The following is a 17,895-nucleotide window of genomic DNA, read 5'->3' on the forward strand; positions in this document are numbered from 1 at the left end:
ATTAAGCTGACAATATTCTATCATAAATTAACAACTAAGTCTGTGTGACAATTAAGTTTGTATGACATTTAAAGTACTAATCTTGCCCTCTAGCTCTGTCCCAATATCTTTATAACAGTGTTTTTACTTCTCTCCCATATAAATACTTTCCCCAATGTCTCCAACTAGCACCCCACCTTCAGTCTCCCTTTGCTTTTTCAAGTTCTGCATTAAACAACTCTTCCATCATTCCCCAAGCAAACACTGTAATTTAGTTTCTGCCCTTCTCACAGCATTGATCAAAATTATCCTTTGTGGTGAATCTTCGGAATTCTCTACCCCAGAAGACCGTGGAGGCTCGGTCAGAGTATATTCAAAACAGAAGCAGGAAGACGGCGCTGAGGTAGGAGATCAGCCATGATCCAGTTAAATGGCGGAGTAGGCTTGAGGGGCCAAATGACCTACTTTGTGCTCCTGTGTTCCTATCTTGTTAGACTGCAAGTACATCTTACTGTTCCTCCACACCCTCCAACCGCTGCAGCTCTTTTTAAGAGCACTCTCTCCAATTGCAGTTTTGGTTACCACCGACTCCCTTCCATCCTGCTAGTCAGGTATTATATACCATTTTGTCATGAACTTTATGTCTGTATGTGAAAAGAACACTGTAGAATTGTAACAAATAATGGTTGTGCTAGAAAGCACTATGCTGCTCTCTAGTGATAAGTGAGCACTACATTATAATCAGCAAATGCAATTAAATGTAACCACATGGTCTATAAACCATGGTGGATGTTACGAGTGAAGTGTTAACCCCAAATTTCTGAAGCTTATACATCATGTATAACCCAACAATTTTCACAAGTCTGTATTGCTTTGCACCTTGTTGACACAATGTTATACTTCATCATTGGCCACATCAAATTGCATACATTCAATAACAGCAAACGAAGTACAGAAATTTCAGCAACCCAGCAGTAAAACCAAACTGTCAATACCAGTAGCAAAGCACTCGTCATTCCAGCTGTCAAAAGAAGATAGTAGAACAGTAAACATGTAATTGATAAAACGTAGCTAACCTGCAAATAGCATCATTACCCTTTGCCTTACAATGCAGGCCATACTACAACTAAAACAAACTTGCAATGGTAAATCATAAGAAGAACTGGGAGCAGGAGAAGACAATTTAGCCCCTCAAAGCCTGCTCTGCCATTCAATACAATCATGGCTGATCTCATCCTGGCCTCAATTCCACTTACCTGTCTGTTCACCATTTCCCTTCAAACCCTTACCAACTAAAAATCTGACAAACCTCTTCCTTAAATTTACTCCAAGTCCCGGCATCCACCACACTCTGGGATAGTGAATTCCAAAGACATGCAACCCTTTGAGAGAAGTAATTTCTCCTTGTATCTGTTTTAAATTTGCCACCCTTTACTCTAACTCAATGACCTCGTGTTCTACATTGTCCTCCAAGAGGAAATATCCTCTCCAAGTCTACTTTGTTAATCCCCTTTATCATCTTGTACACCTCAATTAGACCTCCTCTCATTCTTCTAAACTCCAGGGATTATAGGCCTAAACTGTCCCATCTCTCTTCGGAAGACAAACCTCTCATCTCTGGAATAAACCTACTGAACCTCCTCTGAACTGCCTCCAATGCAACTACATCCCTCCTACGGTAAGGGGACCAAAACTATACATAATATTCTAAATAGTTAGTCCCTTCAGATTAAGCTTCAATTACTTGGAGAATCTGAACTCCAACAGCAAGTTCCACGTTCAGTATTCAATCTCCAGCACTTAATGACAAAATTAATTGCAATAATATAATCACTATTCTGTCCAAGTACACAAACTAAAAAACCTTTTCCAATAGCTTAGGAACAGTTTTAACATGTCTACCTTCAGGGGAAAAGCTTCCACATGAAATCACATTGGCACCTATTGAAAGTGGCAGTGATCTTCAAAAGTGATTAACTCAGTAAATGACATGTCCCTCCAAGTCTGCAAACTGACACTGAAGTAGTGCTCATCACTTGGGGCATCAAAAAACAGTAGCACTTTCTTCAAGTCCTTATAAACATTCTTGTCACATTCTTTGCCAAAGTATAAAGTTTCCGTTGCAAAAAGGATCTCTAAGCCACCTTCCTACTTTTGCAATGTTGACAGAGACATGGGGGCAAATCTAACCCCTGGATTTTGAAGCTGCCATAATCGGAGAAAGGCTGCAAACACTGAAGTGCTTTCTGAAGGTGCAAACTTTTGATGCTGTCATGAGGCTGATTGGGAAAAGCTTTGCATTGATGAGGTGCGTTCCGGAAAAGGAGAGATTCCTACATAAATATACTAATCTACAACCTCTAATCGCTCAAGGTACAGTACCTATGGCACTGAACTGATGGCATGAAAATTAATAATAGTAAGACGTGAATCTAAATTCATTAAATTGGGTAATTTGTAGACAAATGAGAAACCCATTACAATTTTTTGCAAAAAGTCAATCAATTGTTTTTAGGGGAGTAAATCTGCTGCCCCTACTTCATCTGGTCCACATATTGCTCACATTCTAGGAAAATACTTTTCAAGTAGTTTTCATGCAGCATGCAGAACATATTGGAGAATGTTTCAAGGCACGATGCTTTATCTGAAATCCTATTCAAATTGGTCTCCAAACAAATGACACTTTCCTTAACAGGTGGATCTAATTATATTGCCTACAGGTTCAAGGGAAATTAAATTCTGAGCAAGAACACTGCACCCGTCTATAAATAGTATCAATTACTAATTATTCCAATATTTTTACTCTGCATTGCACATTATCAAGAGAGTTGCCCAGATGTTATTGAGGCTTGGGCCAGCATCAACACTTGCTCATGATAAGCTTAGCCAAGTGGTTTCTGGATAATCTATCCTGCAATGATCCATATGTTATTAGTGCAAATACAAGTCTGCATGACAGATGGAAAAAAATCCTGTACTTGTCCATACATGGAATATCCTTTGAGGAATCAGTGATAGTTTAAGTGAACGGATGAGACTTCCAGATGGTGGTGGAGTCAAAACAAAACCTCCGTGAAAGCCTTCAACAAACAATGATGAACTAAAATGGGGGAGGGGGTGCTGTTTCAGGAGCACTCGCTCACTAGCTAATTTCTCTCCTCTTTTTTAATGCCTTCTCCTGATCTCATCTTGTACTTCAACTTCCCTTCTGGTCTCCATTGTTAGCTGACATTGTAAATGGTCCCTCTCTGCATGTGTTGTCTCCTGCACATTCAAGCAATCAAAAAAACACACCCAAGTCTGCATCCATGGTTTCTATAATCTCATGCTTAAATCTCTCAATTTGTGTTAAAGCACCGAAACAGTCCTGACTAAAATCACAAATTGCATTCTCGCCAGTTGTGGTACATTGTCCTGTCACAGAATGCTAACAGCGCAGGAGTCCACCATTCGGCCCATTGCATTTGTGCTGGTCCTCTGACAGAGCAATTTGACTTGTGCAACTCCCTGCCTTCTCCCCATACCCTTGTACATTCTTCTTTTTCAGAAAATTAAATTCCCTCTTGAATGCTTCAGTTCAACTGACCTCCATCGGCGCAATGGGACGGAGCGCCTTTTCTGTGCTGTATACATTTATGACCATACCCCCAGATCCTAACCACTTGTCCATGAATTTTTATTTCCTTATGCCACCACTGTTTCTTTTGCTGATTACCATAAATCTCTGCCCTACAGTCTTGATCCATCCATCAAGGAGAACAGTTTTCCCCTATCTACACTGTCCAGAGCCCTCATCATTTTGAATACCTCTTTCAAATCTCCTCTCAGCCTTCTCTTTTCCCAGGAAACCTGTCCCTACTTCAACATTCCATGTAATAAAAGCTCCTCATCCCCGGAACTATTATCATGAATCTTTCCTGTATTCTCTCTCTAATGCTTTTGCATCCTTCTGAAAGTGTGGCACACAGAACTAGATGCAACACTCCATCTAGTGAGGCCAAACCTGTGTCTTTTCTCTGAGTTTAACATTTCCTTGCTCTTGCACTCTATGCCTCTATTAATTAAGCCTAGGATGTTGTATGCTTTACTAACTTCAATATCAAATGCTGCTGTTCACTCTCTTCCCCCGCCCCTCACCTCCCTCAGGGTGCTCTACAGCCAGCGGCATCCTTGACCCTGGCACCAGGGAGTCAACATACCATCCTGGATTCACATCTGCAACTGTAGACACACTCATTTCTCCAATTATTAAATCTCCTCGTCTTCTTCTTTCCCCCGGTACATCTGAGCCAACCATAATGTAAAAGACTTGGCTCTGGTTGCAAGTCCACAAATGAGCCATCATTTTCATCAGTATTCAGAACCAAGTTCTGGTTGGAGTGTGAAATGCCCCTCAAGGGACAATTGTACAATCTGCCTGTTTCTACTTAACTGCCTGGTGGCCACCCATTCCCCCTCTCCCTGCATACTGTTAAACTGTAGGGTGAGCACATCTATAAACGTGCTATTTATCCACGAAGGCCTCCACCTTACGAATGCACCGCAGTGACACCGGCTGCTCAACTACTGAAAGCCAGAGCTTAAGCTATAGCAACTATCAACAATTCCACACAAATGGTTATCTGGGAAGCATTTCAGAGTTCCAGCACAGCACAGAAGGTGACATTAGAGTTTGGAGTTGCCCTGCCATTCCCCTATCTATTATCATAGAATCCCTCAGAATTCCTACAGTGCAGAAGGAGGCCATTCAGCCCATTAAGTTTGCACAGACTCTCCGACAGAGCATCTTACCCAGGCCTGCACCCCACCCTATCCCCGTATCCCACATATCTAGATCATAAACCTTGCTGCTCCTTAGAATAAACCTTGCTATTTAGAAAGACTTAACTACTCACTTTCCTTCTGTTGATGTAATTGAAAAATACTGAAGCTAACTGAACACATCAAAAACATAAGGATTAAGTAATGTAATTTTAAAATCTCCCACCTTTTTAGAATAAATCCCCAACTTTGGAGAAAGGGAAGCACTAAAACAATACTCACCAGCTAATCACCTGTCACAGGTGGATTTTCTTTAGTCACCTTTTCCAAACTCTGGCATACCCAGGTTCATGCTGCAAGTCCACCTCAAAATTCTGCAGCCTTTCAGTCAAAGAACTGTTCTCACCCCACTCCTCTGTTGTCCCACCTTGGCTTTGCTCCACTTTTACCCATCTAATTAAAGCCACAGCAACTCCACAAATGATTTCCCACGATGCTTACGTCAGAATTGAACCTAGGACCTGGGTCTCTTCCTCATCTTCTGCTGCCTGTTGGTAACATGGTGTGAACAGAAGGGCGGCTTCTGTCCCTGGTGGTCAGATTGCCAATACAGAATCCAATTTTTAATGAATTGCAATTTACCCAAGTTGAACACTAAAAGAGATGTCATCATCTTTAGCCCCCACCACAAATCCATACCACTGAATTTATGCCCTTCCCCAACCACCTCCTGAGGCAGAATCAAGTTCTCAACCTCAGCATTCCATTTAATGCTCTGCTTCTGATCTCAAATAATCTCCATCACGTAGACCACTATTACAGTCGCAGTTGGTGTTACTATTGGATGGGATGGCCCCAAAATGGAGTCACAAGAATGCCAACTCGCTTTTAACAATAAAAACAATTAAAAATAATATTACAATACTCCTTCACTGACACTTATTTTCACAAATATACAGATTTCAAGGATAACATCCTACTCAGAAACACAGTGGCAAGTTTTCTGCAGCTGGGAGCACTTCCTGAACATATCGTCATCTAGGACACTGGTAGCATCCCAAGACTCCCCACGTGACAAGCCACATGTTTCTGCTTCAATCATTAATTCTGCTTTAACAAAAAACGTCTCCTATGGAATATGCTGCAAAGGAAGTAAACCGTCAGGAAAAATATTGTCCAAGCTTGCAACTGGAGCAACGCGGTCAGAGAAAACCATTTGTGAGGAGTAAACTAAATTCAAAGGTCAGGGGTCATCAGTTGCCCCTCTATAGGAGGACGACATCTACTCAAGTTTGCAAATTTCTGCCATGGATATTAAAGAGAACAAGAACAATACAGCACAGGAACAGGCCCTGAGTGTGACTGAACAGGCCAATTCTCGACCTGCAGATCTTTGGGCACACGAGACAGAACGTCCCACAAAGAGTGCAGGATTTGCTTCCTTTTTTTTTACTTCTCGGTCGCTACTCGGTCTCACCATTAAGACATTTGGATTCCAAGCATGGTGCAGTTTGATGGACAAGTTGTTGTCATTTTGAATGATTGGTAGCAAGCTGATCCCAGTCAATGTTAATGCTGCTGTGCTTCAATGAGGGTTTCAGTGCCTTTAAAGTGCTTTCTTTGCCCTCTCCTGGAACATTGGCCATTTGAGAGTTGAGAAAGCAGGATCTGGTGCAGGAGATCCCACTGCGACAATGCCCAGTCCGTCGCAGTTGATCTTTTAGGAGTTTTGCTTGAATGCTCATGCAGCTGGTTTCACAAGGACACTTGCATTTGCTCGACAATCCTCCTATTGAATCCAGGGAATGTAGCAGAGGCATTGCTGTTGGAACTTCTCTAGCACTCATACGTGGCTGATACACAGTCCAGGTCTCACTGTAGGAATGTGGTGGTGGCAACCCCTCTGTACACTAGGACTTTTGTTGACTTGGTGGTCTTTGTCGTCAAATTTTTGCTACCATAGTCTGTAGAAGGTTGAGTGGGTGCAGTTGATCTGGTGTTGGATCTCCCAGTCAATGTTGGCCTTTTGATAGGGTTAGCTGCAAATTATGAGAAGTGCTTCATGTTTTCCACATTCTCTCCTTCAGCATATCTGGCTGACGAGCTGTGGGTTGATGAGGTTTTTTTAAAAACTTTGCTCAAGGATAAGCAGCAGTAATCTAAAGTTTGGGGAAAAGTTATTGTATTTATTCCTTTATTCTCTGTGCTTTCGGACTACAATGTAGTCATGCCAAATATAATCTGATTGGTTCATTTAAAACTATGAATTTTTAAAAAGTCCACCTACCACCCCAAAGTAATTTCTAATGCTCGGCAATAATTTGCCATAACCTTTTGTTATTTTGCAGTGAACTGTCAAATTCAAGGCCCACTGATTCTGCAACCCTCTGTGAGCAATTGAGTTAAATGTTTTGATTTATATAAAGCTGGAGCAGCAGTGCTATAAAATCAAAAAGTATTCAGTAGCAAAAGCATTTGGAAGTCTGTAGTGGTGACCGGGCCTAATGCAAGATCTAAACATCATGTGTTGGCTGCAAAATGATTGGCAAAAAAAAAATCACTGCAAATAAGATAATTCACTCTGCCATCTTCTCGAATCACTGCAGCTCCCTTGTCACAGCATCTAACAGTTTTTCACTTCCATTCCCATACACAGAAGCCCACTCAATGTATTGGCCATTCAGAAGAATATCCCAACATCAGTCCTAAATTTCCCTTTTACAAATTTGAACTTGCGTCCCTTACTCCTCTGTATTGCAATTAGACAATGTCAACATTGTCTGCCTCCAAAAGGAAACGCGTTTTGTCCAGGAGGAAAGTCCCTTTTACATTTGGAGTAGGCCACCCCTTATCCTGCATGTCATTTTGTTGTGCAACACATTGTATTTCTTTAACCGGTTTCCCAAAGGAAGTTCTTTCCATGTCAATATTCAACAGCTTTGTGCCTATGGTATAAAAACTCTACATTAATAATACCGTCCCATGAGTTTTTTGCAATCTGCAAAACAACAACCACAAGCTATCCAAGTAAACACCTTGGCCTGGGGAATTTAAAAGCAAATATTCTTGTAGGAATAACACATTAAGCTGTGAGATGAGAACTCACTGGCTACTGAAGAGTCCTACACTTTTTATCTGACCATACAAGATAATGCAGCGCATCACAGAATTGCACAGGAGATGGCCATTCAGCCCATCACATATGTGACAGCTCTCTGAATGAACAAACAACTTATTGCCATTTCACTGTCTTCTCCTTGTAATCTTGCACATTCATTTTCAGACAATAATAGTGAAACTGAGTGGCCTGCTAGGCCATTTCAGAGGGCAGTTAAGAGTCAAGCTCATTGTGGGGGTCTGGAGTCACCTGTAGGCCAAGTAAGGACACAGATTTTGTTCCCTAAAAGACATTAGTGAACCAGATAGGTTTTTACAACAATCCAATCAGTTTATAGTCACCATTACAAAACTATTTTCTTTTCATTCTAAATTTATCAATTGAGCTTAAATTCCACTACCTGACTTCAGAGCATTACATTTGAGTATCTGGATTTCTAGTTCAGTAACATTATCACTGTGCCACACTCCCTGTAATCCTTGACTGGTGCTTTTTGAATGCAGCAATGCCACAACCAAAAATAATGGCCTGCATTGTGTATACATAACAAAAGTGAGGCTATTTATAACAAAGTAAATTGGTGAGCATCGTCCAACATCCAGGCATGCATTGGTGAAAAACTGGAAGCTGCTGTCTGAGACACCCCTCTCTTCCACAGGTTGCACTATAATGTACTCATTGAGAAATTCAGCATTCAAGACAATGAAAAGGCATGAAGTTGGGATTCTTGCCCACTAGTTCCCCAAGAAACACACCAGAAAAAAAAACTCAGGCTGATGCATTCAGGAGGAACTGAAGTTATAACATTGTGAAAAGTGAATTACGCCAAACAGCTGCACTGGTCCTGAAAATTTAATTTTACAAAAGTGGTATCTCATTCATAAATTAAGTACGGTTGGAGATTATTTAAACATTGATATTGAGTTACTTGTCATAGCGTGTGTACTAAACTATTAGAACTCTTTACTTTTCAGTAAAATATATATCCTAATTTACACAAATTGAACATTTATGCATCCTGGCTGCCCATAAAGGAAGTAAAATCTGCCAAAACAAAACTGAATATTCCAAGAGTGTCCAATGAAATATAAAACATGAAAAAGCTCTAATTTACAAAATAGTATGACTTGATATTGTTAAAGCAAATAAGGAGATTGTGAAATTAGACATTGGTTTGAAGCATGTTGAATGAGGAAGATGTCAAGGAACTTCCCAAGCAGCTATTATTTAATGTAACTAACCATCCTCTTAAAGTTTTACTTTGTGTATCTTGCACAGAATATACTGTAGCACTGAAAAAAATTCAGACACAAGCTTATTATTTACTTAAGGGCATTCATGGGATTTCAAGCAGAAGTATATTAAAAGGCTAGTTCCAATAATAAAGCATTTGATTAACCTTAAAACTGACTGTTTGATGTTTCCAAACTGACTTGGATGTGTGTCGTAAATTTTTCCAGTCTGCGCCAAATAACTTCTAGCAAAAATAAACCTTTTATTTGTTTTCAAATAGGCCATAAATTCAAACACCATTGACAATAATGATGTGCATATTCCCCACCCAGATTCTTCAACCCACCTGATGCTTAAGAATGTGTACAAGTACATTTGGGATATAAGAAAACTAACCTGTGGTTTCTTAAAACTGATGACACTTAAAAACAAATTTATCTCTATTAATTGAGTTCTTAAATTGCTAGCGTTTCTAAAAATGCATGGTTTAAATTGTAGTCTTGCTTTTGCCCACTTTTCTCAGTGTATTTAAGGCCATTTTACTGTTTTTTCCCTGGAAAATTGCCAGCAATGGGGCAAGTGTTCAAGAGAGAGAAAGACGTGTGGCAAGCATGCTCCAGCTCAAGTCTGCTGGGGTTATCCTACACTCACTTAGACAATGACAGGGTAAGCCCACAGGCGGTGGCAAGAAGACAAGTTCACTCATTTAACCTTTGCGTATATCCAAGCAAATAACAACCACTGTTATATTTATCAATAAAATGTCACCACTGTGCCAAGGATCTTGTAGATCCTCCTGGAAAGATAGGCCAATTATCCACATCAAAAGAATAAAGTTCAACTGGTGCTCTGTTCTGACTGACTGTCTCTGATGCTGCAGTTATCGATGCTCAATATTGAGAGACGCTAAGATTATTGAGGACAAGTGGTTGGCAGAGCATCACCATTCTAATCCATCTTGGTCAGACAATTCCCACAGTTAGTTGTGAACATCAAGAACTTCCTTTGCTACCAACGGTAAAGAAAACTGTGGGACTGCCTCAAATTAAAATAATGATTCTGAGCAGGTAGACACAGGCTTTCTGAAAAAGGGCATCATGCCAAGTATTTCCCTTTCCTCTCGTATGGAGATGAAGCAAATTTCTAATTGCATTAACCAACTAAGAAAAAAAACAGGTTGAGATTCAGTTGCAATGGTTACATTTCAAAATACAAAGAAATTGCAGCAAGTCATGTATACAACGAGTTTAAAGACTTTCAGAACATGTGTATTAGTAATGGCAGATTTAAGGTATGGCATGCAGTTATGAATTCATGTTACTACACCAGTGATGCTTGGATTAACCTATTCCATGGAATAGAAGTCTTCAACAGCATACGATTTTATTACACAATGTTATCTTTTTAAGTTAAGAGGTTATCTTTAATTTGGCCTTTTCATTGTTTTCAATATAGTGTTGATATTCAGGGGCATAAGATTTGATAAGAAGAAATTTCATAGTTTTTTTTACTCAGGCTCAAGAAGAATAGAGTTCACTACCAAAGCAATTTAAAAATATTTCAGCAATAATCTGTCCTACAGCTGATACGCTGAAGTAGCTCAGGGAATAAGTTACATTCAACAAACATCACCAACACTATGAAGTAGATGCAAACCCAGGTGAAGCAGTCAAGAGAAGTGAGCTGTAGAGAAGGACCACTCTGAGTTCGTACAGTACCTGGGTGCTGAATCTGTGATCATCTGAGGCACTGACTAGATCAATGGAAGACATGGAGGAAGAGCGACTAAAGGGCTACCACAGAGACAGACAAAGAAAAACCCAGTTCAGAACAAAGGTACAACAAGGCATTCAAACATTAACCTTCACCACAAAAAAGTGCATTAAAGAGCCAATAAAGCTTTAAAGAAATGAGAACAGCCATAATGATATCATGCAACTGTATCATACTCCATTGCATGAAACCCTGAAGAAAAGGCAAATCTACAATAATAGCCACAATCAGGTGCAAGTTTATGATGCATTTGCTTTGAAGTACATATCATAACTAGTGCCTAGATTTAAAAGTGATTGTGATATACATAAAAAGATAGTATGGTATACAAGCCATTAAAGCACAAATATAGTATTTCTACACAATAAGTTTGCTTCGAATACTTCTGATATTGGAATGGAGCACTAGTTTTAGTAATCTGGTGAAATCCACAAAATCCTTATATAAATCTTTTAAATAAATAATCCTTTTTTTAGAATTTGATAGAATTTATGTATTACTGATAATGAGATAAATGTAATAAAAATGGCAAGACAGAATAATGTTTTTCTGCATACAAGTAAAATACTTCATAAATGGTAAAAAAAATATGTTATAACATTGCAGTGGCCTTATATGTTGCAGAGCTAATATGTACTAATCCTTTTCCAGCTCCCAAGTGCAAATTCAAATGGATTTCACTATTTATAAAACTGGTTCATGGAATCAGATTACAAAAAAAACTGAGGAAAAGAGATTTCACTGCCCACAGTGAAAACAACCATGGTAACTTGCTGATGGCATTTTGAACGAGGTCATTGAGAAAAACAAAATTTGCAATAACTTTAAAAAGTCCTCATTTTTACACATTGAACGAACAGAATATTCAATGATTAGCACAAAAGACCAATTTACACATCATGTGTCAAGACCATGGAATTTTGGATCTCATCATCACCCAAGGGGTGTGTTTTTCAGGCTTTCCATCACATCCTGTTTATCCCATGGACACTGAACTTCAAGTCCCTCTTTTCCCCCTCCCATGTTGATACTTCGCACCAGAGGGGGGGATCTGGTTACGTGTCTGAAAGTATCAACTAACCAACACTACCACAAGCAGTGCTTCAGTGACATCACAGGACTAGTCGGCAACCAACTGGAGTGCAGATCCTCACATTGCATTCTCCAAAGGAACTGCCGATTTGAGCCTTCTACAATAAAAAGTTTAAAACAATTAAATCTTTTTTTGGGGGGAAATCAACATTTATCTCTAGAATAAAATAACATGATAGTAGTATTTGAGGATTTTGCAAGCAAAATACACTCAGTCATGGCACTACTAAAGCAATAACCTATTTACCAATAAAATGTTTAGCTCACCATACCTGTTTGGCAAATCTGTGGGTACCAACTACTGAGAAGGAATCACCGAATGGCACAGCAGCTGACCAATGAATCCTTGACTTCTCTGTGTGGGACTAAAATTAAAATGATTACAGCACTCAAATTACAAATATAGTACAAATGATCATTCCAAGTGACAGATTGTGCTAAGAGCAAAAATGAACACCTGAAAAATTTTATTGATTGTAGTAAGGTGATTGGAATGTATAAAACATTAATTTAACAATATAAGGGAGAAAATACCTGTTCTTCAATCTTATCTTGTCGGTCAAGAGCAGCTTCAACAGCATCAAAGAATTCTTCCTCATTTATCAAACTATTTGGACCTTCCTAATAAAAGAAAGCATTCCAACAGAAGAAAATTAGCTTCAGAAATATCTGCAATTGTATATTACCTCATCACATTTCAGAAATGCTACACGGCACTTTACATACAATGAATTGCTTTGAAATAGTGTGTAATATACCATAAGACTATGACTAATATAGGCAAAATGGCAGCTACTGAGATTTCACATACAGCAAAACAATCAATTTAATCTGTTTTGGTGTTGCTGGATGACAGTGGTCAGGGCTTCGGGACGTTTCTTCAACTGCACCATGGGACCTTTAATGGCCACCGAAACAGGCAGACAAATGTTAACATTTCAAGCAAAAGGTTCCTTAAAAATTGTAAAAAAAAAAATTATGAAAATGCAGCATTGTCACAATTTCGGATTGTCAGCCAAGATTCATAGATTCTATCATTGTGCCATTCTCAGCAGAAACTTGCCCGGCAGAAATTTTTAAGCTGTCAAGTGCAGAAACTGGTCTAACAAGGGCCATCACAAGTTGATCAGGTCCAACAAATTCGAGGCCATTATATTCAGTATCAATAGTTTTAACAAATGGTAATTGAGAAAATATTGGAACTTAGTAAATAAATCTCCAAGACCTAATGGTTTCTACACCAGATGAGGGAAATTGATCACCATACAGCAAAATATTACCCACCAATTTCCATTTAATCATTCCTGCCAGCAGGCATATATGAAAACTGGATGGTGAAGAAAAGCTAAATTAGGGAAGATAATTGAATGTGACCAGCATGATTCCGTGCCCTCACAAGGTGGGAGAGATTCAAACAATGAAAATATTCAAATAGAATCATAACTTTGCTGCAAAAAAACTTACACAAGTACTGTTTAAATGTTCACAATGCTAAAATATTCAGAACTTGAAAGGCTTTGAATACGGTCCAACAGTTCAAGATAATTAAGCTATGGGAAAACATCCAAATTGTTCATCATATATGTGTGGAAGGAAGTTTGCTAAACCATACGGCTTCCCTCATTGCAGATTTTTCTTCCCTTCCATTCAACCCAAAACAGCAGGGAATTTGAAAGCAAGCAATTTTGTTATAGAGAAATTGATCAGCGAATTGAATTCTTACCTCATAATCAGGTCCACCAAAATGACACTTTTTCTTAAGTTCTGACACTGCATTCTTGTAAGCATCCTCAACTCTTCGCCTTTTTTCAATCTCCTACGAGTTCAGAGATGAGGTAAGCATACTGTTCAGTGCAGGATTGAAAAAAACTAAATGGCCAAATTGGGCCACTAGTTTATGCATTAATTACACAACAAGTAACATTAGCACATAAAATCTAATATGCCAGACCCCCGTGGTCAACAATAGGTAAGTTTCTTTGCCCTCAAGTTTCATCCCTATCCACAAGGTTTACTTGCACCCAGGTAGGTTAAACTCTGCTCATAATCAAGTTTTCCTTCACAAAAAAAGGTTACAATCCCTCTCTCCATGTCTACAAAGTAGCTTAACTCTGTATATTTATCCAAGCAGTGTCACTGTCTGTTTGCTATCGCATAGCTTCTCTCTTAAACAAGCACTTCCAGGTCTCCACTTCTATATACCGTTTTGGATTCTGATTTGATTTATTATGGTCACATATTACAGAGGTGGTGGTGCTGGAAGTCTTAAAGCGCATCAAAGTAGATAAATCTGCAAGACCCGATGAGGTATATCCCAGGAGGTTGTGGGAGGCTAGGGAGGAAATTGCGGGTCCCCTCGCCGAGATATTTGATTCAGCGATAGTCACGGGTGAGGTGCCTGAAGATTGGAGAGTGGCAAATGTTGTGCCTTTGTTTAAAGAGGGCTGCAGGGAAAAGCCTGGTAACTACAGGCCAGTTAGCCTCACATCTGTGGTGGGTAAATTGTTCGAAGGTATTTTGAGAGACAGGACCTACAGGGATTTAGAGATGCAAGGACTGATTAGGGACAGTCAGCATGGCTTTGTGACTGGAAAATCATGTCTCACAAATTTAATTGAGTTTTTTGAAGGGGTAACTAAGAAGGTAGATGAAGGCAGTGCAGTTGATATTGTCTACATGGACTTTAGCAAGGCCTTTGACAAGGTACCGCACGGTAGGTTGTTGCACAAAGTTAAATCTCACGGGATCCAGGGTGAGGTATCTAAATGGATACAAAATTGGCTTCTTGACAGAAGCCAGAGGATGGTTGTAGAGAGTTGTTTTTCAAACTGGAGGCCTGTGATCAGCGGTGTGCCTCAGGGATCAGGGCTGGGCCCACTGTTATTTGTCATTTACATTAATGATTTGGATGAGAATATAGGGGGCATGGTTAGTAAGTTTGCAGATGACACCAAGATTGGTGGCATGGTGGACAGTGAGGAAGGTTATCTCCAATTGCAGCGGGATCTTGATCAATTGGGCCAGTGGGCCGACGAATGGCAGATGGAATTTAATTTAGACAAATACGAGGTGATGCATTTTGGTAGATTGAACCAGGGCAGGACTTACTCAGTTAATGGTAGGGCGTTGGGGAAAGTTACAGAACAAAGATCTAGGGGTACATGTTCATAGCTCCTTGAAAATTGAGTCACAGGTGGACAGAGTGGTGAAGGCAGCATTCGGCATGCTTGGTTTCATCGGTCAGAACATTGAAGACAGGAGTTGGGACATTGCACGTGGAGTCTGAAGAGATAGGAGAGGCACTAAATGAATATTTTTCGTCGGCATTCACACTGGAGAGGGACAGTGTTGTCGAGGGGAGTACTGAGATGCAGGCTGTCGGACTGGATGGGATTGATGTTCATAAGGAGGAGGTGTTAGCAATTCTGGAAAGGGTAAAAATAGATAAGTCCCCTGGGCCGGATGGGATTTATCCTAGGATTCTCTGGGAGGCTAGAGAGCAGATTGCAGAGCCTTTGGCTTTGATCTTTGTGTCGTTATTGTCTACAGGAACAGTGCCAGAAGACTGGAGGATAGCAAATGTTGTCCCCTTGTTCAAGAAGGGGAGTAGGGACAACCCTGGTAATTATAGACCGGTGAGCCTTACTTCTGTTGTGGGCAAAGTATTGGAAAGGATTATAAGAGATAGGATTTATAATCACCTAGAAAGGAATATTTTGATTAGGGATAGTCAGCACGGTTTTGTGAAGGGTAGGTCGTGCCTCACAAACCTTATTGAGTTCTTTGAGAAGGTGACCAAAGAGGTGGATGAGGGTAAAGCGGCTGATGTGTGTATATGGATTTCAGCAAAGCGTTTGATAAAATTCCCCATGGTAAGCTTTTGCAAAAAATACGGACACATGGGATTGAGGGTGATTTAATGGTTTGGATCAGGAATTGGCTAGCTGTAAGAAAACAGAGGGTCGTGGTTGATGGGAAATATTCATCCTGGAGTTCAGTTACTAGTGGTTTACTGCAAGGATCTGTTTTGGGGCCACTGCTGTTTGTCATTTTTATTAATGACCTGGATGAGGGCGTGGAAGGATGGATTAGTAAATTTGCGGATGATACTAAAGTCGGTGGAGTTGTAGACAGTGCGGAGGGAAATGGCAGGTTACAGAGGGACATAGATAAGCTGCAGAGCTGGGCTGAGAGGTGGCAAACGGAGTTTAATGCGGAAAAGTGTGAGGTGATTCACTTTGGAAGGAGTAACAGGAATACAGAGTACTGTGCTAATGGTCAGATACTTGGTAATGTGGATGAACAGAGGGATCTGGGTGTCCATGTGCATAGATCCCTGAAAGTTGGCACCCAGGTTGATAGGGTTGCTAAGAAAGCGTACGGTGTGTTAGCTTTTATTGGTAGAGGGAGAGAGTTTCGGAGCCAGGAGGTCATGCTGCAACTGTACAAAACTCTGGTGTGGCCGCATTTGGAGTACTGCGTACAGTTCTGGTCGCCGTATTATAGGAAAGATGTGGAAGTGTTGGAAAGGGTGCAGAGGAGATTTACCAGGATGTTGCCTGGCATGGTGGGAAAATCGTATGAGGAAAGGCTGAGGGGCTTGAGGTTGTTTTCGTTAGAGAGAAGGTTAAGAGATGACTTAATAGAGGCATACAAGATGATCAGAGGATTAGATAGGGTGGATAGTGAGAGCCTTTTTCCTCGGATGGTGATGGCTAGCACGAGGGGACATAGCTTTAAATTGAGGGGTGAGAGATATAGGACAGATGTTAGAGGTAGGTTCTTTACTCAGAGAGTAGTAAGGGCGTGGAATGCCCTGCCTGCAGCAGTAGTGGCCTCGTCAACATTAAGAGCATTCAAATAGTTATTGGATAAACATATGGATGATATTGGAATAGTGTAGATTAGAGGGGCTTTAGATTGGTTCCACTGGTTGGCACAACATCGAGGGCCGAAGGGCCTGTACTGCGCTGTAATGTTCTATGTCTTGCTGAAGTTGTACAAGACATTGGTAAGGCCACACTTGGAATACTGTGTGCAATTCTGGTCACCCTATTATAGAAAGGATATTATTAAACTAGAAAGAGTGCAGAAAAGATTTACTAGGGTGCTACCGGGACTTGATGGATTGAGTTATAAGGAGAGGCTGAATAGACTGGGACTTTTTCTCTGGAGCGCAGGAGGCTGAGGGGTGACATTATAGAGGTCTATAAAATAATGAGGAGCATAGACAAGGTAGATAGTCAATATATTTTCCCAAAGGTAGGGGAGTCTAAAACTAGAGGGCATAGGTTTAAGGGGAGATACACAAAAGTGTCCAGAGGGGCAACTTTTTCACACAGAGGGTGGTGAGTGTCTGGAACAAGCTGCCAGAGGTAGTAGTAGAGGCGGGTACAATTTTATCTTTTAAAAAGCATTTAGATAGTTACATGGTACGATGGGTATAGAGGGATATGGGCTAAATGCAGGCAATTTGGATTAGTTTAGGGGTTTCAAAAAAAAAAGGGCGGCAAGGACAAGTTGGGCCGAAGGGCCTGTTTCCATGCTGTAAATCTCTATGACTCTGACTCTATAATAGTTGGGGAGAGTTTAAACTAACATGGCAGGGGATGAGAGCAGGATTCAGAGCAGAAGAAATCAAAAAGAGAACCAATGGATGTGGTTCATTTAGACTTTCAGAAGGCTTTCGACAAGGTCTCACATAGCAGACTATTATGTAGAGTTAAAGTGCATGGGATTGTGGGTAGTGTCTTGAGATGGATAGATAGTTGGTTCGCTGAGAGGAAGTAGAGGGCTGGAATAAATGGGCCATTTTCTGATTGGCAGGTAATGACTAGTGGGGTACCACAGGGATCTGTGCTAGTGTCCCAACTGTTCACATTATATATTAATGATTTGGACAAGTAGTTATATGTATTACTCCAAATCTGCAGATGATA

The 17,895-nt window shown here is 40.3% G+C and overlaps 1 protein-coding gene across 13 annotated transcripts in view; it reads right to left on the minus strand.

Annotated features, from left to right (window-relative positions):
* The window catches only part of LOC144495074 (ceramide transfer protein), a 166,026-nt gene that overhangs the window by 56,569 nt on the left and 91,562 nt on the right, over positions 1 to 17,895 (minus strand). For 8 of the 13 annotated variants that reach the window (XR_013498209.1, XR_013498210.1, XM_078214927.1 and 5 more), the window contains 4 exons: positions 13,680 to 13,772; positions 12,491 to 12,577; positions 12,229 to 12,321; positions 10,810 to 10,884 (listed from right to left, as the gene is read on the minus strand). Coding sequence is in view for 10 of the 13 variants with exons in the window: in XM_078214927.1 (XP_078071053.1) it covers positions 10,810 to 10,884; positions 12,229 to 12,321; positions 12,491 to 12,577; positions 13,680 to 13,772 (348 nt within the window). In the remaining 3 variants the exon portion in view is untranslated. The remainder of the gene's footprint in view (positions 1 to 10,809; positions 10,885 to 12,228; positions 12,322 to 12,490; positions 12,578 to 13,679; positions 13,773 to 17,895) is intronic. The other 5 variants (XR_013498211.1, XM_078214936.1, XM_078214935.1 and 2 more) reach the window with 1 other exon arrangement.

The sequence above is a fragment of the Mustelus asterias genome, chromosome 6 (genome assembly GCF_964213995.1).
Source record: "Mustelus asterias chromosome 6, sMusAst1.hap1.1, whole genome shotgun sequence".
Classification (NCBI taxonomy): domain Eukaryota; kingdom Metazoa; phylum Chordata; class Chondrichthyes; order Carcharhiniformes; family Triakidae; genus Mustelus; species Mustelus asterias.